Source organism: Hyaena hyaena, unplaced genomic scaffold (genome assembly GCF_003009895.1).
Source record: "Hyaena hyaena isolate Hyena2069 unplaced genomic scaffold, ASM300989v1 scaffold_13, whole genome shotgun sequence".
Classification (NCBI taxonomy): domain Eukaryota; kingdom Metazoa; phylum Chordata; class Mammalia; order Carnivora; family Hyaenidae; genus Hyaena; species Hyaena hyaena.
This window is the reverse complement of record NW_024080645.1, coordinates 7,396,590-7,422,291: the sequence shown is the minus strand read 5'-3', so window position 1 is coordinate 7,422,291 and position 25,702 is coordinate 7,396,590. Positions and strand designations below refer to the sequence as shown.

The 25,702-nt window shown below is 47.7% G+C and overlaps 1 protein-coding gene across 1 annotated transcript in view; it reads right to left on the bottom strand.

The window, feature by feature from the left end:
• Positions 1 to 23,247, bottom strand: part of IREB2 (iron responsive element binding protein 2) — a 46,121-nt gene extending 22,874 nt beyond the window's left edge. The window contains exons 1-6 of the mRNA XM_039217329.1: positions 23,102 to 23,247; positions 21,821 to 21,910; positions 6,097 to 6,262; positions 4,426 to 4,563; positions 3,028 to 3,246; positions 473 to 542 (exon numbers count right to left, since the gene is read on the bottom strand). Coding sequence (XP_039073260.1) covers positions 473 to 542; positions 3,028 to 3,246; positions 4,426 to 4,563; positions 6,097 to 6,262; positions 21,821 to 21,910; positions 23,102 to 23,120 — 702 coding nt within the window. The 5' untranslated portion in view covers positions 23,121 to 23,247. The remainder of the gene's footprint in view (positions 1 to 472; positions 543 to 3,027; positions 3,247 to 4,425; positions 4,564 to 6,096; positions 6,263 to 21,820; positions 21,911 to 23,101) is intronic.
• Positions 23,248 to 25,702: the final 2,455 nt, after the last annotated feature.

Genomic DNA, 25,702 nt, shown 5'->3' with positions numbered 1-25,702 from the left:
AAGTGTTAGTATATCAATTTGTGTTCACAATGAAAATGTAACACTGACACAAAAAATGTACCAATGCTCAACAGGGTCAGAGTTGACAGCATACACATAAAAACAAATACACAAATACTAACCCTAAACATACTCATTTTGCGAATTATTAAATCAAAATTAAGTCAAAGAAAAATGATCTAGTAAGTCCAGATAAAGGGTAGTTTTTTGTGTCCAGGGAACTGGTTCCAAGGACTCTCAGATGCGAAGCGGGAAGGCCCCAGCACCAAGCCTTCCGAGGGCAGTGAATTATAGCCACTTGGTTTTTATCTTGTTCTATACACTGGCGTTTCCAAACAAGATTTAACTTGAAGGAAGAAAACGGTTCTACTCCTATAAAGCATTTAAAAACTACTAGTTTAAAGGATATAAAAAGCATATTCATCAATACTTTATAAATTTAAATATAAAAATTTTCTCAAATCACATGTACCTTGAAAAATTGAAGCCTCTCTCGATTTCTGCCAAATTCTACTTCTTGGTTTTTTAACACTGTTTCAGGTCTAGAAGGAAGAGGAGCCGGCATTACACGGATGTATCACATAAAAGACTCCCCTTGTCTCTACGTGTTCATTCTCACGGGCACACACACCTTACCCCGGGACCAGCGCCGCGCTAGCGGCACTTCTCAGAATCAGGTGCGCTTGCAGCACCAAGTTCTGCGTTAAACCACACGGTGGACAGCTATTCGCAGGGGCCTTCCATCCCAGCGTCCCGAACCGTTCTTACTACGCATCCCCGTGCAAGCTGGCTCAGTTAGACAAATTACAGAGCACTCCTCACTGGATTCCCCTCAGCGGGGGGGGGCGGGGGGGAGGCCTGTCCTGCAAACACCACGCGCGCTTCCCCTCCCCTCAGTGGGCCCCAGTGCCAGTGCGTCCGGGCAGCAGACCAGCGTGGCACAGCAGTGACCACGGAGCGACACCACTTCGCGGCATGTGGAACTTTCAGCAAAAACCTTGTATTCAACTCACACAAAATGGAAAGTTCTATTTTATGTAGAAGTGTATGGACTATAAACATATTATATAAATTACTTAAACTAAGAGAGAAAAATGATCCACCTCCAAACAGTAAGCACTGTGGCACTTTCAGGAAGTTTTATCTAATGGACATTTTAAAAATGATTTCTAGCAACTTTAAGTTACTTTGCCTGCCAGCTAGCGATGGAATGTTAACTAGAGTATCAATACAACTTAAATTATACATATTCTCCAGGGTCCAGACAATTACAGTTGTCAACTTTAAAAAAAACAAAAACAAAAACACGGAACGCCTGAGGAGCTCAGTTGGTTGGGCGTCCAACCTCAACTCAGGTCATGATCTTGGGGTTTGTGAGTTTGAGCCCTGCATCGGGCTCTGTGCTGACAGCTTGGAGTCTGGAGCTGCTTCTGATTCTGCGTCTCCCTCTCTCTCTGACCCGCCCCTGCTCGTGCTGTCTCTCAAAAATGAATAGATAATATTTAAAAAATTTAAAAAAAATTAAAAAAAACAGAACAAAAACAGAGGGGCACCTGGTGGTGGCTCAGTCCGTTAAGGGTCTAATTCTTGATCTCACTCAGGTCGTGATCGTGGATTTCATGAGACTGAGCTCTGTGGCAGGCTCTGTGCTGACAGTGCAGAGTCTGCTCAGGATTCTCTCTCTCTCTGCCTCTCCCCTGCTCATGCTATCTCAAAATATTTTTAAACATATAAAGAAAAATAAGTAAAATAAAGCAAAGATTACTTTAATAATTCATTGCTGAGTGATCACTTGAAGCCACAGCACACGTCCATGAGCTTTTTCAGGGTTCAGGGAGTACTGCTTTCTGGAGTCACTCCGATTATTTTATTTTCCACAGTGATTATGTCTACAAAGCATCCCACACTCATTAGCTCAGAGCCTGACTTCAAATTAGGAGGCAGTTTCAAGCGCCAAATGTACACTCTCAACTCTCTGACTGGGTCTGTGATGAACAGCTCCCTGGGACACCAAATGCACAGAAGAGCCAGTGTGTTCGCATGGCCAGGGACCACAGTCAGCCCAGCCAAATGCTGTGTAATTTGGACTCAAAACTGAGGGGAAATGTTACAACAGATTGGATTTTTAATTAGAAACAGATCACCTCAGCACTTCGCACCACGACAGTTATAAAAAGGTAATTCAAACAAACGGAAACAAAACACAATGGTGTTTCAATCAATAAGTCTTCCTTTTCAGGAAACTGATTTCTGTGTCAGAAGAGACGTTAATCTGTGCCTCACCATCAGGACAACCAGGACTGAGTACATAAAACTGTCATAACCTGGTGACAAAAGGACCCACAGATCATCCTGAATTCTTAGAAAGGAAGAGCACATGAGGTCAGTACTGACTGGAGGCTTCATAAAAACATCCAGCCTCAACTTGCACAACTACGAAAAATTTGAAAGATCCAGTTTACAGACACGTGAATTCATGTGCTATTCTAAATCTTAAATGTGCTGAAATTCAAAACTCTGAAAAAGCAGGTCATTTTTCTTAAATTAAAAAAAAAATTTTTTTTAAGTAGGCTTCACGCCCAGTGCAGAGCCCAATGCAGAGCCTGAACTCATGACCCTGAGATTAAGATCTGAGCTGAGATCGAGTCAGACACTTAACCAAGTGAGCCACCCAGGCACCCCATAAATTAAAAAAAATCTGACAGTCTCTTGACCATGGGGTAAACAACTTAACTCTTAAAAATAAGAGTAAGACTTTGGACACTTCACAGCATACAAGAATTCAAGTATAGTGTGTACAGAAAAACCTTAAGGAAGGTTCTATTCTTCCTAAGGAACAGCGGTCGGCAACCGTCTTTGGAGACCGCCACCTTACTTAACTTTTGCTTCTCTCAGCACAACAGGAAACACACGTGTGGAAGTGAGGCTACGTAACAGCAATGGGAAGGAAGGAGATTAGCATTAGCGAGATTTCCTTAACTGAAACATAACCTGGCTCTGTTCAGTATTTTTTAGAAAATCCCATACTCAGGCACTGGTTGCAAATGAAAAGGACATAGGATGGGTGTGTTCTCAATCTGCGAAGAGAATTTTCCTGAGCTCCGGCCTGGTTCTCCTGAATCACACGACCCTCGGCAGGCGGTCTGGCCTCTGCAGGGAACCTTCTTAGGCTGCGCTTTGAGTGGAGACAGCTTTCCTGCTTTCTGTAGCTCACCACCTCCAGGATTTGGAGCATTCTGTATTGCACTAGCATCCCAAAAAAGGAAACAGAATAAAACCATTTAAAAGTGACAGAAAGGTAGCTCTTCAAAAAGCTCACTCTTGGCAATGGTATGTGGAATTAACTAAATGTTGTTCAAATGTTTTTTTCTTTCATTGTTTATTGTTCAAATGTTAATAGAGCATTTAATTCAGGTTTCAAAAACAAATCTCAGATTACACAAAAACAAAAAAACCTAAATAGACAACTTAAATGTATGGAGATGAAAGCAGAGCTTTTCATGATTTACACGCCCAGTAAAATCATTTCATACTCTTCCATAACAATCTAACTTTTAGCAAGCACCGAAATGGGTCCTTTCCGGTCTAACAACTGAAAAGCAGGGCGGAGCCACAGTGCTAACCTCGAGGGCCAGAGCATCAGGGGCTGGGACACTCCCATCATGCTACCAGGCTCCAGGGAGCGAGAAAGCAAGCCAGCACACTGCGACACAATCAAGTCTGCTCTGGTTTGACCCTGGTCACAGGGATCTTTCAGACAGAACATATGTATTGGGGGGTGAAGGACCACAGTTTCAGTAAGCTCTGATTTTAGCCACCAATTACCTAAAGACATTCATGGCTCACGTCTTTAAATTTTTTTTTTTTAATGTTTTATTTATTTTTAGGAGAGAGAGAGAGACAGCGTGAGCAGGGGAGGGTCAGAGAGAGAGGGAGTCACAGACTGAAACAGGCTCCAGGCTCTGAGCTGGCAGTCAGCACAGAGCCCGACGCGGGGCTCGAACCCACGAACCGCGAGATCATGACCTAAGCGAAAGTCGGACGCTTAACCGACTAAGCCACCCAGGCGCCCCCATGGCTCACGTCTTTAGATTCTCTCTCTAGGGCAAGTAGGTTAAAAAACAAAAGGAAATGAAGATGAATTCAAACAGGCACTCCACAAAGCAGGTTCTAGGCTCAAACATTTCTATCACAAATGGCAGAATTTTACAAACTTGAATAGCATTTTAAATTAGACAGAGTTAAAAAAAATTCACCAGAACATACACTTTTCACCAGCTTTTCCTTTCACACACGAGTGGGTACTAACTGTAGTGCCCTGTACCAGGCGTTACACTCTCTACTCCCCTTCCTCTAAGCGCACAGCCCCGGCGGGCTGGCTGTCGATTAATTCGCACAGCCGTCTATACAAATATCTGCTCTTACCATTTACTGAAGTCAATCTGCAAAGAATGGTCAACTGTGAGATCTGTCGGACGGGCAGGATGGACTTTCTTAGGGTCACCTCCAAGAGTTTTCACTGCCTCCCTCATAGCAGCAAAATCCACCATGGCCGGTATTCCACTGCAAGTAAAGGACAATGAGAGCTGGGGCTCACACCACTCTTTCACATGCTCGAATGATACACATCTATTCACTTTTATATTTGAAGGTAACCGTTTTTAGTTTGCATTCGTGGTGGATTATGTACTTGCTACCCAAAGTTAGATGTATCCCATTTAATGAGAAATTAACATTAAATATTACCTGAGAACTTGAGTGCTCAGGGGTAGGTATGCCAAAAATAACACACAAGAGATGATTTTTAGAGGCATAAGAAAATTTTAAGAACTGTCTACGGAATTCTTTCCCTGTCTTAAATTTTGACACCCCCTCCCTCCCTTTGCCCTGACCCTCAGGGCCTATTTGCTACTCCAAAGCTCTAGAACAGACTCACGTATCTCGAGCTGACTATACAACATGCCTTCACCACATGCCTTCCGTGCGCTAGACACCAATGACACAGGCTGATCAGAGACAGTTCTTCCTCTCGGGAGTTCGCAGAACAGTATTGTAAGGACTAATACGGCAGCAAATAGAGGGTACAAAGCAGTGGTATACAAACCAGACTTGGGTGGGTGGATGAAGGGGATGTTCTTAACTGTCTAGCTAACTCCTATACCTCCCTTGAAACCTAGTTAAAGATTAACTCTTCCAATAAATAATTCCTGGACACCCAGATCAGGCAAAACGTTTGGCTTGTATTCTAAGTGTGATGAAAATCCACTGGTATATGGGTGGCATGATAGGACCCTAGTTAACATTTTTAATTAAATCACAATCTGCTGTGCAAAGACAACTACAGACTCTAACTCTGCAAGCAGAGACACAGGCTAGAGACTGTAACAGCTGTGGTCCAGGTGAGAGAGAATGCGGCCAGGGCCAGGATAATGGTGGAGACGGTAAGAGGTACTTGGCACAGGTCATATCTGAAAGGTAGAGTCGATGGTACTTGCTGATAGCCTGGATTACATACAGAAGAAAGAGAAGGGTCAAGGTTAACCCCTGGATCTCTACTCTACACGCATGGAGCATATAGAGCATTTCCTGTGTTGGAAGAGACTTGGAAAGGACAGGTATGGCTGCTGGGCATCGGGCTTTGGATGTGCTATGTCTGAGAAGCCCACTCACAAGCTAAAGACAAGCAGGCAGTTCAGCAAAAAGAGTTTTTCAACAGAGCATGTAAGATACAAGTACCTACTTTTTAATGAATTAGTTTAGTTTAAAAAGGCCAACTGTTTAAATTTAAAAACTAATCTTTAGAATTAAAAACCACAGAGCCAACCTTCATGGAGTTTGAAATTTAAAAAGGAAACACTCAGAGGGCTTGAATGGCTGGCTCAGTTGGTTGAGCATCCAACTCTTGATTTTGGCTAAGGTCATGATCTCACGGTTCATGGGTTACAGCCCCACGTCAGGCTCTGCACTGTCAGCTCAGAATCTGCTTGGGATTCTTTCTCCCTCTCCCCCACAGCACATGCTCGCTCACACTCTCTCCCTCTAAATAAATTAATAAATATGTTAAAAATAAATAAAAGGAAATGCTCTACTACTCACGTAAAATCTTGAAGAAGAACACGGGCTGGGAAAAAGGGCACTTCAACATTGCGTTGTTTGGTTTTCCAGTCTAAGATGTTCATAACATCCTGTTCTTTCATGAGAAAGCCGTCACAGTTCCGCACAGCAGCTTCCAACAGGACCCGTATTGAGTAAGGCAGGACATCTGATTCGGGAGAGAAGACCACTATTAATAAGGGGAGAGTCTTAACTATGTACTGTAAAAAATCACAACAGCAAAAAGTTAAAGACATTGATGCATTTTCTCGATTTAAAAAAAACTTAGTAAACACAGAAGAAAACACCGTTCATGTTAACACCAGACTTTCTAGAAATTCAACTCTCCTATATGTAAGCCACGGCTCTGATAAAGCAGAGAGAAAACCTTCATACGAGAGTTGCACTGATTTGGGTATAGGAGACTGACAAATATCTAATATTCAGGGAAGACCAAGAAAAACTGAAAAGCACAGAAAATCAGAATACAATACAACAATGAAAACATTCCTAAACTGTGTAAAAATCTCCAATAAATTTTTAAATTCCCACTGAGGGGCACCTGGGTGGCTCAGTTGGTTAAGTATCTGACTCTTATGTTGACTCAGGTCATGGTCTCACAGCTCATGAGTTTGAGCCCCAGAGCAGGCTCTGTGCTGACAGTGTGGAACCTGCTTGACATCCTCTCTCTCTCAAAATAAACATTTAAAAAAAATTTTTAAAGTATTTTTGTTACTATGGTTGGAAACCAAGATTTTCAAGAGTAATGATATGGAAATATAAAACCAGAGTAGCTAAATTTAAATAAACCCTTACATTTCAATTAGAATCATAGCTACAAACTCGTATTTTTCTCTTTCTAAAAAACATGTATTTCCTAGCTCTGGTCAGTGCGAATGCCCCCAATGAGGACGATCCAACAGTAACGACCCCAACCACCCAAAGAAGACACCCAAGTTCCTTGGAGAAACGGTCAGTCCCACGCTTGGGAAAGGGACGGGCAACAGCGGCCCAGGACATCCTGTGTCAGACCAGAGGGAGCAAAGGAAACGCGGATGAGTCCGTTTGATAATCAAAAGGAATGACAGAAACTGTATCAAATACAAAAACAGCCCTTAGTTCACACTGACTCTTCAGCCGTGCAAGCGGTTAGCACGGCTGTGAGAACTCCGAAAAATCACAAAAGGGAAAAAAATTACTTGTTAATCTTGTCCTTCCTGATTTCAAGTCACCAAATAGTTAATGAGGAGCAAGTTCCTCCCTGCAGAATTAAAATAAAAATCGAAGGGGGATGACAGAATTCGAAAACGCCTCACGGAAGCGATCCGGACAAGGCTCTAACGCTCGGGGACACACACACGGGGAACTCACAACGGACCGAGCAAGTGGATGTCAACCACAACCACTTAGCGTCACTGAAGCAGGACATTAGAGAATCATCTGCCTCCTGATGAGAGAGAAAACACAAGCCACAACTGACAAGTGTTCTTGCAAAAACACATACGTACACACACCTCATGTCCTCGGCCCGCCCGCCCTCACTTCCAGTCACAGGCAACACAGGGCCAGCGGCAGTGAAGAGAAACCATGAAGAAGCAATTAGCCAAATCCAGAATGCAGTCCCTTCTACACAGTACCGAACATGGTTTCTTCCACATAAAAATGGCGAGGAAAAAAGACACAGTAATATTATAGACTAAAAGGGATTTATGAGATGTAATAACCAAATGCTACGTGTGACTCCAATTTGGATGCTGTGTGAACACATCAACTGTGGAAGTTTATTTTTGAGTAACTGGGAAAACCTGAATATGGACCAGGTTTTACATCATATTAAGAAATTTCTGTTAATTTTGTTAGGTATAATGAAAGCACTGAGAGTATTATTTAAAAAAAATTTTTTTTTAATGTTTATTTTTGAGAGAGAGAGAGACAGCACAAGCAGCAGAGGGTCAGAGAAAAAGGGAGACAGAATCTGAAGCAGGCTCCAGGTTCTCAGAGTCTGACATGGGGCTCGAACCCACGAACCGTGAGATCATGACCTGAGCTGAAGTCGGACACTTAACCAACTGAGCCACCCTGACCCCCTACTATGAGTATTTTTTTTAAAGTCCTTTCATATGTCAGAGATATATATTGAAGTATATTTACAGGTTACAAAAGTGGTGAAATATTTTTTAAAAGATCAGTAAAATGTTGACAGGAAGCTGACAAATACATAGTGGGTTACTTGTTCCTCCCTACTTTTTGGATTGAAAGTTTTAACTCACACAAGTTAAGAGATTAATGAAGTTGTAAGTGAAGAGATAAGCACCACAGAGCTGAGCCTGTATTTGCTCTTGCGACAGGTATGACCTCAGGACAGGGACTCCAGCAGATTCGTGGTCTTACCAACAACGAGAACGCCAGACCTAACAGAGAGGTGGGCATCGAGCACACGTGCAGCCCTCAAACCCTACAAAAAGAGTAGGTTCTGGAGAAGCATTAGTCCTCATCCTACCTCAGTCAGAAGCAGAACAAAGTCCCCCAAATCAAGAGGAAGTGCAGGGGAGAAAATCTTTTAGTAGAACATTTGGAAATAATGAGAAGGATATTATCACCGAAGCAAATACACAAGATCAGTTTTGTATACGGTTAATTATTCTGGAAATGCAAGATCAGGAATAATTTCTGAACATCTTCAAAGAAAGCATTTAATCACATTTGTAGTAAAATATGGCAAACTCTAGCAATTATCTCTATTTCCTTTGAAATCCACTGAGATACAGTAAAGAAATAAAAGTTATGAACCCAAAGGAACAAAGAGGGAGAAGCAGAACAGAACAAATTTTGGAAGACAGCGCGGGGATGCTGGACAGACCCAGAGGACATGTGGGCACTGGGCCGCAGGCGGCCCGGGGCTTCCCGGGGCAGCGTGAGGGGCTCAGAGGCCACGGAGCAGAACCTTCCGGGTCCCTGGTGAGGATCGTCTCTGACCCAGGGCTCTCTGTACAGGCTGGCCATCAATCAAGCGTGCAGGCGGCAGCTGCCATTCCCCCCCCCCCCCCCCCCCNAGTCTGGGACACGGGTCTGTAGCACAACCAAGAACAGGGACCCTTCCGGGGCCAGGCTGTGGCTGTGCAAGCTCGGAGGTCACAGTCTCCCACGGGGCGAAGAGCAAGTCCGGGGGTGGGGGCGTGGATGCTGGCAACAAAAGGGGAAGATTGGGGCGCCTGGGGGGGCTCAATCAGTGGAGCATCCGACTTCGGCCCAGGTCATGACCTCGCAGTTCGTGGATTCAAGTCCCATGTCAAGCTCTGTGATGACAGCTCAGGTTGTGGAGCCTGCTTTGGATTCTGTGTCCCCCTCTCTCTGACCCTCCCCTGCTCATACTTTGTCTTTGTATCTCTCTCTCAAAAATAAAAAACAAAAATAAGAAGAGAGAAGGGGAAAATCAACTGCCAGACCACCTGACACTACCAGGAAGGGAGGGTTCTTCTGGAACGTATGAAGAGGAATTATTGATAAAGATGGAGAAAACCCAGCAAACAAAAAAAGACTGTCATTACTTCCAGGAAAAAATACAAAGTCTTAAGAAAAAAAAGAGGCAATCATCACTAACTACATGGACTGGCTGGGAATATTTACAGCCATAATAATGTGAATATGGACTATAGACTTAGACAAAAATTATAGCTGAAATAACTAAGAAGAGGCACATGACATATAGGGGGAAAAAACAGTATCAACTTCTTATTTTCCACAGTAGAAAGTTAGTCTGAAACTGAAAAATCAAAACACAGGGGAACCTGGGGGCTCAGTTGGCAGAGTGACTCTTGATCTCACACTTGTGAGTCTGAGCCCCCATGCTGGGTGTAGAAATTACTTTAAAAAAGAAAAAACTTTAAAAAAGAAAAAAAAAAGCAAACAGCTGTATAAGCAAGGCTATGTAGTAACATGGGCGATATCACCATAAGAAAAAGTCATGAGAATGAAAAACAGATTTCTCTGCAGAGTAGAAATTCAGGGTAGGCCGAGGGGCCACTGTTTGGTTATCATCTCAGTGATCTTACCGGTTTTTAATTCTATCACTTGAAAACTAAGTATTAAATTTAAAAGCGACTATCAAATAAGAGTGCGATAAGAACAAAAGGAATCATAAATGTTAACTGGACGATCTGTCATTATGAAGCACTATCTTGCAAATTCGCCTAAATCTGTAGTAAGTCCCAGAGGCCAACTGCAAAGACACAGGAGTCCACCTGTCCCTTGGACAGAAACAACTTCTCATTTCTCTGGCCTCACTTCCAGCCGGTCTCCAAGACAGTGCTAGAATCTTCCCCTCCTGGCATCCAGTCACACCATCTTCCACAATGGAGATGGGCTGTTGTGTAGGCCTCAGAGCATGGCGGAGGCGACAGCACGGGCTTCAAAGGCCACATATGAAGGTCCTCCAGCATCTGCCTTGCCGTCTCGGACAACCCGCTCCAGGGAAAGGCAAAGCCTGCTGGGAAGGCAATCCCTCAGCAGCGAGGGGAGGCTCAGAAGGAATTAAACCGAGGTCCGGGGTTCGGCACTGGGGCGGCCTGGGCTGCCCCAGCCCCAGCTATTCAGCTGAGCCAGCCTCAAGCCCTGACCCACAGGAGCTATGAGAGTTTCACACGTGTTTACACATGTTGTCCTTTAAGGCACAACGTTTTTAATCTGCTAGGCAGTAATAAAGTCCTACAATTCTCTTCCTCAACTACCCTGACAATAACACCTGCAGTTATTTATTTAGGACCCACTAAGGAGATGCTGAGGTGCTCTACCTCCGTCATCTCATTTCATCCTTAAGGTAAATCTCTAGGTAGACAGCCCAGCCTCACAGCCACTAGCAGGTGTGGACACCCAGGCGGAAACATTCTAGTTAGTACTGTCAAGCCCACGTCCCCACTCTGGAACGGGTGCAAAGCCCATGAAGGCCCCTAAGGCTGTCTTCTCTCTCTCCCTCCCCAGCATGTGCACACTCCTGTTCCAACTGGCCCATCTTCGAAGTCCACACACCTCAGAGCCTCTCTGATCCCCGCTCACCAGGGCGGTTCTCAGGCACCATGGAACTTCACCTCCTCTGTTCCTCGCGCTGCTCTCCCACGGACTCCCTCACTTTCTACTTCAGGCCCTGCTCACTTCCCAAACCCGCACTCAGTTGCCCCTTTTTTCTTTCATCCAAGCAGCCACCAAAACACCAACCTGTCCTTCAGGCAGCGAACCCACACCACTGTCCTAACAACTGTTCTTTCTTTTTGAAAAATATCATTGTTGGGGTGCCTGGGTGGCTTAGTCGGTTAAGCGTCCGACTTTCGCTTAGGTCATGATCTCGCGGTTCGTGGGTTCGAGCCCCGCGTTGGGCTCTGTGCTGTCAGCTCAGAGCCTGGAGCCTCTTTCGGTCTGTGACTCGCTCTCTCTCTGACCCTCCCCTGCTCACGCTGTCTCTCTCTCTCCTAGAAATAAGTAAAAAATATTAAAAAAAAAAAAAATATCATTGTTGAGGTACCTGGGTGGTTCAGTCTGTTGCGTGTCCAACTCTTATCTCGGCCTGACTCTTATCTCGGCTCAGGTCATGATCTCGGAGTTTGTGAGTTCAAGCCCTGTATCGGGCTCTGCACTAATAGTGCAAAGCCCACTAAAGATTCTCTCTCTCTGCCCCGCTCCTGTTCACACATACTGTCTCAAAATAAATAAACTTAAGAAAAATAACATCACTGAGACATATTTTGCCCATCATGAAAGTCACCCACTCCAACCACAGAATTTATTATTAGATTTACCCAGCTGCACAGTCACCACCACAGACCTGTTCTAGAACGTTTCATCACTCCACTGGGCCCCTCCTGCCCATTGGCCGTCCCTGTCCTCTCCTCTCCCACCTCAGGAAACCACACAGTCGCTTCTGTCTCTAGCTTTGTCATCTCTGGGTTATTTCATACAGACAGAACCGTACAATCAGGTCCCTTACGGCGTCCGGCTTCCTTCATGAGTGTGCTCCCAAATGCGTCCGCGCTGAAGCACGTGTCTGGAGATAATTTCACTGCTGAGGAGTATTCCATCGTGTACACACCAAATTTTGTCCATCCATTCACTCACTGAAGGACATTTAGGTTGTTTGCAATTTTTAGCCTTTGTGAATAATGCCACTCAGATCATCTGTCTGCAAATCTTTGTGTGAATAAATGTTTTTACTTTTGAAGAGATTCCTAAGAATAGAATTGCTGGGCCATATGGTAAATTTTTGTTTAACATTTAAGAAACTGCCAAACAGTTTTCCAAAGAGGCTGCACCACTTTATGATCCCACCAGCAGTGCACGAAGGTCCTTAACCTACTTTTTATAGAATATCCACTCTAGTGGGTGTGAAATAGCTCAATGTGGTTTTAATGGGTGTCATGTGTGAAGGAGGGGGAGAAAACCCCCACAACAACGGGAAAAACTGGTACCAGTATGAGTGCGTGCTGTAGCCTCAGCTGGGTCCTCCCCGTTCACCCAGAATTCTGCCGGGCCTCGCATGCCAGTCGCCCTGTTCCCCACAACCCTCCGCACCTTCTCCATCCCCCCACACCCCCGACTGCGCCCACGAGCACGGCTGCCTCGGCGGCTATTCCTTCCCCAAGATCCCCAGGCAGCTCCCACCGAGTGCCAGCGTCTGCAGGAGCCCTGCATCCCGTTCCTGTGGACACAGTCAGGACCCCCATGTCGTCCATCACCCTCTCTCCGTCTGCCATCTGGCTCTCATTCTTTTGGGTTCTTCCATTAAACAGCCTCCGGCTCCAGGTTAACACACACACAGCATCCAAATACTTCCTTCTGCAAACTCTCAGTGAAGTTTTTTGAGAGTCACTTAGATTCCCAGTGTCCACTTCTCCACACTTGCACACACTGTTCGGCTCATGCCAACCTGATTCCTGTCGTCAAACACCGACGGACGGTCCCTCTCAGAAACACTCATCAGGGCTGCCCAGCCCTCCCGCCTCACACTCTCCCCCACCGGTTCCCAGCACACTGTTCCCCTCGTCTCCGTGTCTCCCAGCGCAGATTTCACCGAGACTCCCAAGCACAGGCAGTAATAGTTCCAGGCTGTTTTTTTTAACGTGAGTTAACACAGTGAATAGCCCAGGGAGGCATAGTGTCTCCTCCTGGAGCGAAGAGCAGGCATGCCTACTCTCCGTTATGACAAACCTGGGATCCCTAAGTCCGAGCCCCCTCTCGGTCGCACAACCATTCTGTGCGCGGGCATCATCTGGCCCTCTTCAGAGGCCCCTGAAGAAACAGCTGTCTGTGAAACCAGGACACACGCTGGTGCTACGGATGCTGCTTTGCTGTGGGTAATAAACCGTCTGTTGTGTCTCTAAGAGTCTCGTGTCTTCTGTCAGCATCAGGCTAACCTGCTAACTTGAAAGGAAGGTAAATTTTAGATCCGTCACAGTCCTCAACACCTTCTGGCAGCCCTGCTTGGGTTTCCTGGCCAACCTCTACTCCTTTGCCTGATTTTTATTTTTTTTTTAACCAAGCTCTGGGTACTGACATGGAGCTCAAAGTCACAACCCTGAGAACGAGAGTCACATGCTCAGGGCGCCGGGGAGGCTCACTCGATTAAGCATCCAACTCTTGATCTCGGCTCAGGTTGTGACATCGTAATTTATGAGATCGAGCCCCACGTCAGGCTCTGTGCTGACAGAAGGATTTTCTCTCTCTCTGTCTATATAAGTAAATAAACTTAAAAAAGAGTCGCACACTCTATTGACTGAGCCAGCCCGGCCCCAGTACTGTGCCTGATCTTTAAGCACAGGAGTCCTCAGAATTCACACCTGGCTCCCTCTTCTCACTACCCCGTCTCCCTGCAAGAGTTTCCTTTCATCGTTCCCAGGGCCTCCGATGACTGCACATCAACAACAGCAAAACAGCCCTCTGCAGCCCGGGTCTGTCTTCCAAGCCCCAAAACCGAATGCCTGACCACCTCACGAACACCTCTACCTGAACAGTGGCATGTTCCCGAAGTCACCAGTATCTAAACCTGTGCCAGCCCAAGTCATGGCCTCCCCATATCCCCTGGCTCAGGAAACAGCACCACCACCCACCCAGAGGCGTCTGCCATGGTCACCAGGCGCCAGTCTGGACACCTCTCACCCATCTCTTGAATTTGTCTACTTCTATCACCACTAATCCAGCACAAGTCACCAGCGCGTCATTTCTCACCCAGGTATCGTAGCTTGCCCTCCGCCCCGTTCTCTCCCCGTGCCAGTGGTCTCTGGGTTTCTGAGGGCCCCTAAAATCCTCTCAGGAATCTGCAAGGTCACTACGACATACCTGGTCTGCGGGCATTCAGACACGTGCACGGACAGCGGGTGACCGCAGGTGTTACTGCGGAACAGAAGGCCGTGGTGCCGGGCTGTACCTATCCTCATCACACTGCTTGTTTTCACACAAAATACCAGGTTCACTTAAGAAACTCCTTGGTAAGCAGAAAAAGCATTAGTCTTATGAAATCTCTTAAGACTGATGAGATCAAGTCTTAATACTGTGACAACCTGAGAGTGCGTCTACAGCGATTCTGCTTAAAACTAAGTACGACTGCTCAAGGATGACACTCATGTGACGGTCTCCACTGCAAGCTCGACTGGGCACTTCTCCCAAAGAACACCACTTTCACCAGAAAGAACAGACAAACGAATGACTCAAACGTGCATGTCTGGCAGACGGGTTCCTGGAAATGATCTAGTCCCACCACCGTCTGCTCATACATTCACTGAAGGTCCCTGAGAAATAAAGTTCACGAGGTCACGCAGATCTTCCAAGGCGACCTCATCACACGATACAGAAAAGTCCACATACATCCATTTGGATCAGGACAGCCACTCAGCATGGGGGCCGGGGCCTCGGGCAGCTGGGCTCCCACCGGGCTGGCGCGCCGCCCACACACGCCCCGGGCCCCCCCAGCAGGCCCCCGCGTGGCCCGGGCCCTCCACAGGGCGCCCGCCGCGGCGCGGCCACTCTTCCCGCGGTCAGTGGGCCGGGCACACCTTCTGCGCTGAGGCCGGCACCCCCCGAGTGGGTCCGCCCTTCCCCGTACTGTCGGCCCTACGGTACCAGTTTCCTTGTCCTACAACTACTTTTCTGGAATCACAACAGGCCCAAGTGCTGCACGCTTATGCCCTCACAACTGAACCGTGTGCTATCTTCAGCACAAGGATGCGATCTCAATCATCTCACGTTTGCCAAAACATCTGAGACTCAATAAAATGTTAACTGAATGAATTAAAGTGTTACTGACAGATTCGTGCACCAAGCAGAAAAGGAGACTGTGGAAGTTCTACCTCTTCTAATCAGAAATTTCTAGAATTCTGTGAATCCAGAAAGCTAAGGACAGGTAACCAAAAAGATGTAGGAACCAGGACAACCCGGTAACTCAACCTGGAAAAGTACGATAATTTATGTTACCACACTTCTGGAACGAGCTGCTAACAGTACCTTTCAACCAATTACTGAGTGAGTGGAAGATCCCACAAGTGGCTCCGGGGAGGGCGAGGAGGGGTGCGGGGAGGGTGTGGAGAACGTGCAGAGGGGGTGAGGAGGGCGTACGGGGGGGCGAGGAGTGGGTGCGGAGAGGGCATGGAGGAGTGCGGGGAGGGGTGCAGAGGGGCACGGAGGGCCGCTGTTCCACAGGCAGATGGCAATGAAAGGCACTCCTGCCTCAGGGACTGCGGTTCCTCCTCCGGGTCAAGGCTCAAGGGCCCTACTAAAATCAGGCCATACGATGTATCTCTTAGTGTGGAGGTCACAAACCGTCGGCCTGCACACAAGTTTTAACATCTTAAATTTAATTCACAACACTGAAAAAAATCACAATTTTTTCATGTGAAAATCCAAATACCTGGCTTCTGAAAATACCAGAAAATTTAAGCACACCAACCTCATGCTCCTGCTGGAAAAGAGCACCCAGCCCTCCCACGGGGCACATGCTCTGGTCTGCCGCTGCTCTGAGCAGGGCCAGTCCTCGACGGTCCCCGCCAGCATGAGCACGTGACCTCGGTGCCAGGGCGCAGGCATGGGCGGCACGCTTACAGTGCTGGGCTCCAGCGTCTCCTCTGCCACCCACACAGTAACGGCACTCGGTGGTGGGGTCCTGGCCAAGCGGACACTGATGGACCTCGTGCTACAGGACGCATGTGACAAATGACCCACACTAGCACCTTTACGTCTACCGTTAGTGAGCTGGGAAACAGAACAGGAATAAGGGGAGAAAGAACCGGTCTGCAATCAGAAGTGTCTACGAGTAAATCTCACCAGAAGATACAGGACTCAGGCAAATTACTTAGATTTTTAGCCTCATTTTTCTCACCTCTACAGAGATAAAACTATCTTCCCTGCCTACCACAAAGCGGCATAGTGAAGATTACACACAGTGGGCTTTATCAATTTCTCACAAGTGAAAATTCCAGGTGTAAACAGTAGGTGCAGAAATTACCCCAGGAGGAAACATTCGCTAGCTAATAGGCTTTAGAGAAACCAAACAGGATGGAAAAGTACACGGGGGAGGCAAGGGGGACAGTGACCACAAGCCTTCTAGGCTGATCCCAAGCCCCAAGGCAGGGAGCCCTGCAGTCCAGACTGAGACCGAGGGCTAAGGGGGTGAAGAACCCACTGGAGTAGCTACGGGGTGAACCTAAAACCTGGTCAAGGCCAGAGACCTGGACTCTTCTATGAAGTCTTGTAAACCCCTCAGATCTGGCAGCAGGATTAACTCATATCCGTGTCTGATTAGAGTCAAGATATTGTTTCTGTCTCTAACTATTACCAGGCTGGACAGATTTCCAATAAAGAACTCTGACCTTTACACACACACACACACACACACACACACACACATTACTGCTATGAATGAAATCTAAGAAGGCAGAGAGACAGACTCCTGCTTCTTCAAGACTGTTTCCACCCACGCACTGACAAGGTGGAGAAAGAAAACCAGCACCCACCACCGAGGAAAGCGCACACACGCACCCCTGGAGGCACCCAGCCAGCACCAGCCGCTAACCCAACAGACGCGCTCCCCGACACCGCGCAAGCTGCCGCCTGTGGCGCGGACAGGCCTCTATGCCCCAGGACCTCCCCCGGCTGCCGCAGAGAACCGAGGGCCAGGCCCAGACAGGTCAGTGACCAGCAGCCTGAGGAGAAAAAAGTACCCCAGGAAAATGACATTCCTGTCCCAGGGATCTGCAATCAGGACACAGACTGATCCAGGAAGGCATAAGAGCTAAGCTAGAGACGGAGGCTGTCATTTGGGGTCACGTCTAAAGTCAGCGGGCAGAAGACACTGGGCTGCACGGAGAGAGGGTGCAGAAGACTGGAGGGGGCAGAAATCTGAACCCGAGAGAAAAGATAAAAGAGCTTCGTCAATTCCGGCCCACATCCATTTTCTTGAGCTACAACCACGTTTCAGCGCCCAGGGAGCTCGGCACCATTATAATAAATCTTCCTTCACTTGGGGTAGCAGGTGTCTGTCCTTTGCCACCCGGAAGGCCAAATCTAGAACACAAAACGTCAACAAAAGCAAAGTTAAAATCAACCCTTGGACAAACTGCGGAGAGTTGGTGAACAACGTGGCTGTACCCAGTCACGTTAGGTAAAAGTAATCCTTGGAAAGTTCTATATACTGTGTGTAAACTTTACAAACTATTTCACTGCTAACCCAACTCACAGCCCCTTCCAGAGTCCAGGGCAGAGACAAGATGAGAAAACACGGACATGTGTCTCCTGGCAAGCCCGGCCAAGCTAGCTTAAAACTACAGGCGACAAAGTCAGCCACAGGGCCAGTCTTAACTGGCTGGTAAAACAGTCATAACCTAGCGGCCAGCAGCGGCTACACTGGGCATTACACAAAATGAGGAAGTGGGCTACACAGACAGACGACCGGAGGGGAGATAATCAAAAAGAAACAGGGATAGAGAGACTGGCAGCCTTCAAATGACAAGAACAGCCTCCGCCTTAGAAATCCTGGTTCACGTGAGGACTGACTGCTTTCTTTCTTCATCTCTGGATGTGTGGAAAGCACATCTCGAGTTTTTGTTCCTTACGTCAAGGGTAAAGACTGGAACGTGCAGTATACAGGGAAAAAAAAAACATGCCGATGAGGGTGGAGGGAACAGCAAGCTTTCAAACCAACACAGCTAATGACAAGCTTGCATCAAAATGGAAACACTACACACACAGCAGCTCTACTTATAACTAGGGAGGAGCGGGTGACAAGGCCCATATTCGCGGATCCGCTCACCAAACCACGACACGTTCGCACAGGCAGTTCGGTGCAGCGGCCGGAGGCTGTCCAGGACGGGTAACCCTTACTACCCGAACTCATGCTTCCAGACTCAGAAACCAGAGAATCAGATAGCAGGGGATACTCGTCTTCCAGGACACGGACAGATGTTCACGATAGAGCACGTAAACAAGCAAAGGTTACAAAACAACATACGCCATATTTCTCTTAAAAGTAGCACATTTACATGTATTTGTACCTACACATAAAAAATGACAGTTTCTTCGCTGTCTGTAATGCTGTCTTTTTGTGATTCGCAACCCCAATCTAATTTCTTGTAAACAATAAAAACTTCTCCTAAAAAATCTAATAGGCTTTTTCAGAGGCTGCAAGTTAGAATCTGGAAGACCAGGCCTCGGCTCTTCGCAGGGCAGGAGCTAACCAAGCAGTCAGGAAGGGGGAGAACGGGCGAGAGGTGGCCTGAAATGAAGGGGGCCTGGGGCCTCCCTCCAGCGAAGGCCCTACAGCTCAGCCGCGGCCGCCTGAAACGCTCCCCGTCGCCGGGCCGGTCTTTCCGCTGTCCCCCATCTTCCACACTTCCCCTTCCATGTGCTCTACGCCTGCCGTCCGGCCTCCCTCCCCACGGGATGACGGCCGCCATGACCCGGCTGTTCAATATTAATTCAAGCCCTAGTTCCTGCAGAAAGCGGTCTCTGACTGTCCCAGGGAACAGTGATTTCTCCCCTCTTTGGAAACAAACGGGTCTGTTTTCACATCCAGAGATCTATGCAACAGAGTTGCTCAAAATCTTGAAGGCTGTAGTCAGTGCAACGGAGCGCCGGACAGGCAGCTCCCCATCACGAAAAAGGCGATTTGCTGTAAGTGAACTTATAGAAGATTGAAATGAAATCAATCTGCAGGATGTGTCCACTTCCATAAACCTGGGAAGCAAAAAGATAAAATGGCAGTAAAAAAAAAAAAAAAAAGGAGAAATCAAGTAATCTGTGTTGTGCTCGATGGAAAGAGACGGAGAATGGGAGAATCCAGGCCCGCTCACTCCCCAAGCACTTCAACCCCTTCACCCTTGCCTCCGTCTACTGTCAAAGCTGCAAAGCCACCTGTTCTGACCCTCAGCCTCCCTGAAGTGGCCACTGACCTGGCCAAGGGGACACAGGCAAAAGCAGAGGGCTCCCTTCCCTGCGCTGCTTAGGACATGGACGGCGCCTGGAGTGCAGTGGCTCTTTGTGACCAAAACAAGGAAAGCAAAACAGAAAAAAAGCAGCCTGGGTCCTTGCTGGCACTGGGGCTGTGCAGTCCCGGCCTGCCCGAACCCAGATTTCCTGTTCCATGGGGAAAGCAAGGCTGTCTGCTGAAGTCCCTGTCTGTACGGCAGCCTTCCAGTTCCTCGCAGTACTTCCTGACCGCGCGCAGGGAGCTCGGGACAGGGGCTCGCAAGAGCTAGGTCACGGACGCCGTCATTCTCCACCTGGCAGGCGTCAGAATGAGGGACAGGAGCAGAGGAGACCATGTTCCCACACCGCGGTGACACAAAGCGGGTCCCCTAAGCACATCTCTGGAAGGCCATCATCCAACACGGTCCCTCCAGAAGTGCAACAAAGACTCTTTGTTCTGATGATAAACAAGCAAAACAACCCTCCACTGAAGATACTCCTTTCCTCCCAAGTCACTTCTTTCCAATTCTATTCCCCCAACTGAGGACTAAGAAATTAGTAATTATTAACAACCCTTTCCTAATAACCACTCCATGAATAAAACTGGGCTTTAATCCCATGGAAATAAAACCAAATTTCTGTTTTGAAGACATTTATATTTACAGGTGTTTTATTACTGTTATTTATCACGGTTATAAATACCCCAGTGCTCTGGAACTCAGTTATCCAGATGCCCACGAAAAACTATTTTCCAGAGAAAGTTTAGCTTTTATGTTATTAACCTTCTCTTTCAAAACATTTTAGGGTTTTTTTTTATAGTTTCCTACTGATTTTCTGCATTTTGGGGGGAAAAAATACAGCCCATTTTTCAAATGGGCACATTTCCACAAATTATCCAAAGAAAGAACTCATACTCAATTTTTAAAATATCCTCACATATGCTCTTTTATTTATTAAACTATAAAATATGGGTTAAGAAACTTCCAGGCCAGAATCACTAGGTATTTGAAAGAAGTAAAGGGAAAAAAAAGATCTTTCTTACATAGAAGCAATTTAGCTGTTCCCTGTTCAAAACTTGAAAAATCCATCATCAGTTGAAGGATAAAATAAATGTGAATTGAAGACACATGACACTTAGAAAATAACCAGCCTCTCTTAACCCAAACATGCAAGGTAAAGGATACTGCGCTCATTTTGGAGTATCCTTTATTTTTAAAAGACAAACTAATTCTAGGACTGGTTCCTTCTCCAAAATACTGAAATATCCTCACGATGTACAAGAAAAACTGCCAGTGGCAGTCTAGAATATTTAGACACATCAAAATTTACAGGAAAATCACAAAAGCAATCTTATTAAAGAAGAAAACATTAAAAGAGAAGCTCCCTCCAAAATGCATTGCAATAGATTTGGCATTTATCTTTTCAGTAGTTTCTACTGAAAAATCCACAAACAAACAAAAAACACTCCTCCAAACAGGTCTGCTCTTCATTAGCTGGTTCAGATTTTTCCGACTGTCCGTAAAGTCAAGACTTCCATCCAATACCCTAGGGGTGAGCCAAGTTCAGTTTTCTGAGATCTCAGTGAAGGATGTGACTGATCAGGCGCCTGCAAAGGTCTGCCATCAGCGCTGGTGCACAGGCCAGGGCAAGGGCAAGCCACGCCCAGCGCCGGAGAACACCTCAGAGCAGCGGGCCCTGCTGACGATTCTGATACTCACATGGCAGGTAAAGAATGGTAGGCACTGTTCACTCGAAAAATTAAAGCATGCGTGTAACAGGTGTAGAATATCAGCAGTCAGCGTTTTTTGGTTTTTAAATAGTTTCTCTGTGGAAAAAGATCACTGCTAAACGATCTTACTTTTTTTTTTTTTTTAATGTTTTATTTATTTCTAGGAGAGAGAGAGACAGCGTGAGCAGGGGAGGGTCAGAGAGAGAGGGAGTCACAGTCTGAAACAGGCTCCAGGCTCTGAGCTGGCAGTCAGCACAGAGCCCGACGCGGGGCTCGAACCCACGAACTGCGAGATCATGACCTAAGCGAAAGTCGGACGCTTAACCGACTAAGCCACCCAGGCGCCCCCGATCTTACATTTTTAAGCGAGAAATTAAGATATGGACTTATACCCTCCTTACACAAAAGTTGTCCCAGGAGAGTATTTTAACATGTTAGAGATATGTGTAGGCTTACCTGTTACAACATGGTGGGAGTAAATTTAAAATTTCTTCAGCTCAGCTTAACAATCCCCACAGCTCCCCTCCAGCCCCCACCCCTGGAAAAGTTAAGCAACATTACCATACTTGGTGCCTCCAAGTCTAGGTACATTGAAGAACTTCTTTCTTGAGCTGTCATTTAATGTTTCAATAAGGTACTCAAAGGCGTAACCTAAAAAAAATATATATACTTTCATTAAACACAGCTACAAAGTACCTTAATACAAAGTGAAAATAAGGAGAAACCAGCTTTGTCCATTAAAACCTTCTGCAATGGTGGAAACGTCCCATATTTGCACTGTCCTGTAAAGAAGCCAGTCAGCCACATGCAGCTACTGAGCACTTGAAATGCAGCTATAGTCATGGAGGAAAAGAGTTTTAAAATGTAACTTCAAGATATAATTTTAATTAATTTAGACTTAAGTAATCACACGCGGCTAGGGTCCACTATTGGACAACAATGTTCAAAGCATGATTCTTGCCAAATAAAAACAGGTGTACTAAGAACTCCTGAAATATGGTGACAAAGACCCCCCGGAGGGAAGGAATAAGAATGATTTATATGATGTACAGGCATCTGTTTGGGGAGGACCTCTCCTGAAAATACTAAGTACAGACAGAAGGCTCTGAGAGCGCCACAATGACAAGGGTTGCTTTTTAAAAAAAGAATCGAAAGAGCTTTTTGCAGAGCGTTCGAGAACACAGACAAAATCAAAACCACACGAAAACAAGAAACTTGTCCGGTAAGACCCTGACAGATCTGCAGACCCGAAGTACAAACGAACAACAGAATTTCCCCCTGAAGGAGAGTGAACCGAACCACGAAGTCAGTCCGAGGGTCTCCGCGGAGAGCCCCCAGCTCGCAGCGTCCCCGGGGGCACAGCCTGCGGATCTTTTGTGCAGACTCATCACGGAGGGTGGGCAGGACCCCGGGCGGTAGCACCCCGGCCCACTGTGGGCAGGGGAGCGCGTCCTTCCCCCGGGGGCCGTGAGCGCGCGGACCTGCGCCGCAGCGGGCGCTCCGGAACCAGCCGACCGGAGCCCGGCCTTGACCGCCCCCCCCCCGCCCCCCACTGCTGGCCGCAGCCCGCGGCACAGCGAGGGGTTCAGCCGGGTGGCGGGGGTCCACCCGCGGCGGCGCGAGACCCGGCAGGGAGACCCCGCCCCCACCCCGACCCCGCGGACGGGGGCGGCGGGAAGGCGGGCGGCCTCTCCAGACCCCGCAGCCGCCGAGCAGCGTCCTGGAGCAGAGGCGGGCCCCGCGCAGGCCAGCCCGGGCGAGGGCGGCGGGCCCGGGGCGCGCGGCCCGGCAGGCAGGCCCGGGCGAGCCGAGCGGGGAGCGCGGCCGTGGTCGGAAACTGACCTGCAGCTGGGGCGTCCATCGCCGGAGACCATAGTATCCCTGCGGGGAGGGGGCCCGCGGGGGAAGGCGGGGGAGGACGGGCGGGGAGAGGGAGGAAGGCGGGCGGGCCGCGGGGGAGCAGGAAAGGGGCAGTCTCGCGCAAACACCGCGAGAGCAGCAGCGCCGGCCGGCCCGCGCTCGCGAGACTTGCCGTGCGACTGTCGCGAGAGCTTCGGACGAGGAAACAAAAGAAAGACAAGGGGCGGCGCTTTGGGGAGGCGGTCCTCCCGGGCGTCGGGAGGACAGGTATTGGCCCCGGGGCGAGCGTTGCAGGCTTGCGCCCTACTGGGCTCGTGGAGGCGAGCGGCGAACGGGCTCCCGCGGGGAATCCCGGGGAAACCCCGAGACGGCAGGCGCAGGAGAGCCGCCTCGCTCTGAACGCAGGCCTGGCTTCACCTGGGCGCTCAGTTGCAGCCCGCGCGCCTCCCCGGAGCCACGGCTCGGCCGACTGTGGAGCGCGTCTCTCCCTGCGTCTCTCCGCCTTCGCTCCCCGGGCTCGTGACCCCCTCGGCCGCCGTAGCGGCCTGCGGCCGCCAGGGCCCCGGAAAGGGCGGCCTGGGCACGCGCTCCACCCCTCGCCCCCCGCCGAGCCGCCGCTCCAGGCCGCGCGGCTGCGCGTGATCTCAGCTTCCTTCCGGAGGGGCGCCCTTTCTCCGCCCACTACGGAACGTCGGGGTGTAAGCCACCCCAGGGCCCTGCCTTTGGTGCCCCTGCCCCGAGCTCTCTGCCCCATCTCACCGTTTTCTTTACGTGCTGATGCTTCCCAGTCCACCTGTAAACCAAACACATCTGACCCCAGAGGTGTGTATTCTAGTACCTGCAGGACCCTTCCACAGACACCCTGGACTCAAAATCTCCAAAACTGAACTCATCATCCCCCCCGCCCCCAACCCCACTATTGCTTTTGTATTATCTGTCTCACTGAACAGGACCACCATTCACTCGGTTGCCCAAGCCAGACACTCGTATGTGTGTCATCGTTAACTCCTGTGCCTTTGATCCGTGACGCAAGACCCGTCCGTGCATTTATTCGCCCTTCCAACCCTGCTGCCGCGGGGGCTAGATTTGGATGGCGGTGACAATCTCAAAAGAACCCCGGACGTGAATGCTATTGTAATCTTCCTTTTCATGATGATAAACTCAGTTAAGTAACTTACCCAACATCATCCAGCCACCAAGTGACTCAGGACTTGAACTCGGTTCAAATGGATGACCAAGTCCACATGTTTAACTTAGTCCTTCATGATCTGGTTGGTATCTCATACCTATCGTTGATAACCTTTTTCAGGGAGCTGATTTAGGCAGAATCCCTTCTCTGTCACTGCAGTAACTCAGTGCACATTAAAACCGTATCCAAATTACTTTCATTTGTAAACGGGGTTAATTTTTAGGCTCAGACAATTGTAGCAAATGTGTTGTTATATTTATGTGTGTGTGTGTGTGTGTGTGTGTGTGTGTGTGTGTGTTTTCCATCCTAAACATCTGGTAGCATGTTCAGTGGGGGAGGTTGTCTGATTCTTGTGCAATTCTGTCCTGTGGAGTGCAGGTAATCTAACATTCATTAATTACCAGAAGTACTGCTCCACCCTGGAAACAACCAGAACACCCTCCCCCATTTTCTGAATGTCTTGCTGAGAAGCACTAACTTAGATTAATCACATGTGTCTGTGGCTGGACACGTTGCCTTTTTTAAAAAAAACAATTTTTTTTTGAGATTTAATTTACCCATTTAAAAACCTTTTTATTTTGTGATAATTGTAGATTTAAATGCAATTATAAGAAGTAATAGAGACCCCGCACACTCTTTATGGAGTCTTCCCCAATGTAACAGGGTACAAAATCAAAATAAGGAAATTGGCATTGATACAATCCTCTGACCTCATTCAGATCTCAGCAGTTTTACATCCACTCCTTTGCCAGATGTATGTATATGTAATTCTGTGTGATTTTATCACTCTGGTAGACTTGTGTGACAATGGCCATGGTGAAGATACAGAACGTTTCCAAGGATCACTCTTGTTGCCCTTTTATAATAATCACACCCACTTTCCTTGTAGGCTGCACTTTGTCATTCCTGAGCCACGAATCTGTTCTCCATTTACGATTTCGACATTTCAAGAATGTTATACTAATGGGACCATACTGTATATAACCTTTCAGTATTGGCTTTTTTTTTTTTAGGTTTATTTATTTATTTTGAGAGAGAGAGGGAGAGAGAATGCAAACAGGGGAGGGCCAGAGAGAGAAAGGGAGACAGAGAATCCCAAGCAGGCTCCATGCTGTCAAGTGCAGAGCACAACTAGGGCTCAAACTCACGGACTGTGAGATCATGACCTGAGTGGAAATCAAGAGTTGGATGCTCAACTGACTGAGCCACCAAGGCGGCCCAGGCTTTTTTTTTTTTTTTTTTTTTTTTCCCATTCAGCATCATTTCCTTGAGGTCCAGCCAGGTTGTTGTATCATTAATTTGTTCCTTTTTATTGCTGAGTAGTATTCCATCATATGAATGTTCCACAGTTTATCCACCCCTCAATTGAGAACCATTTGGGCTGTCTCCCATTT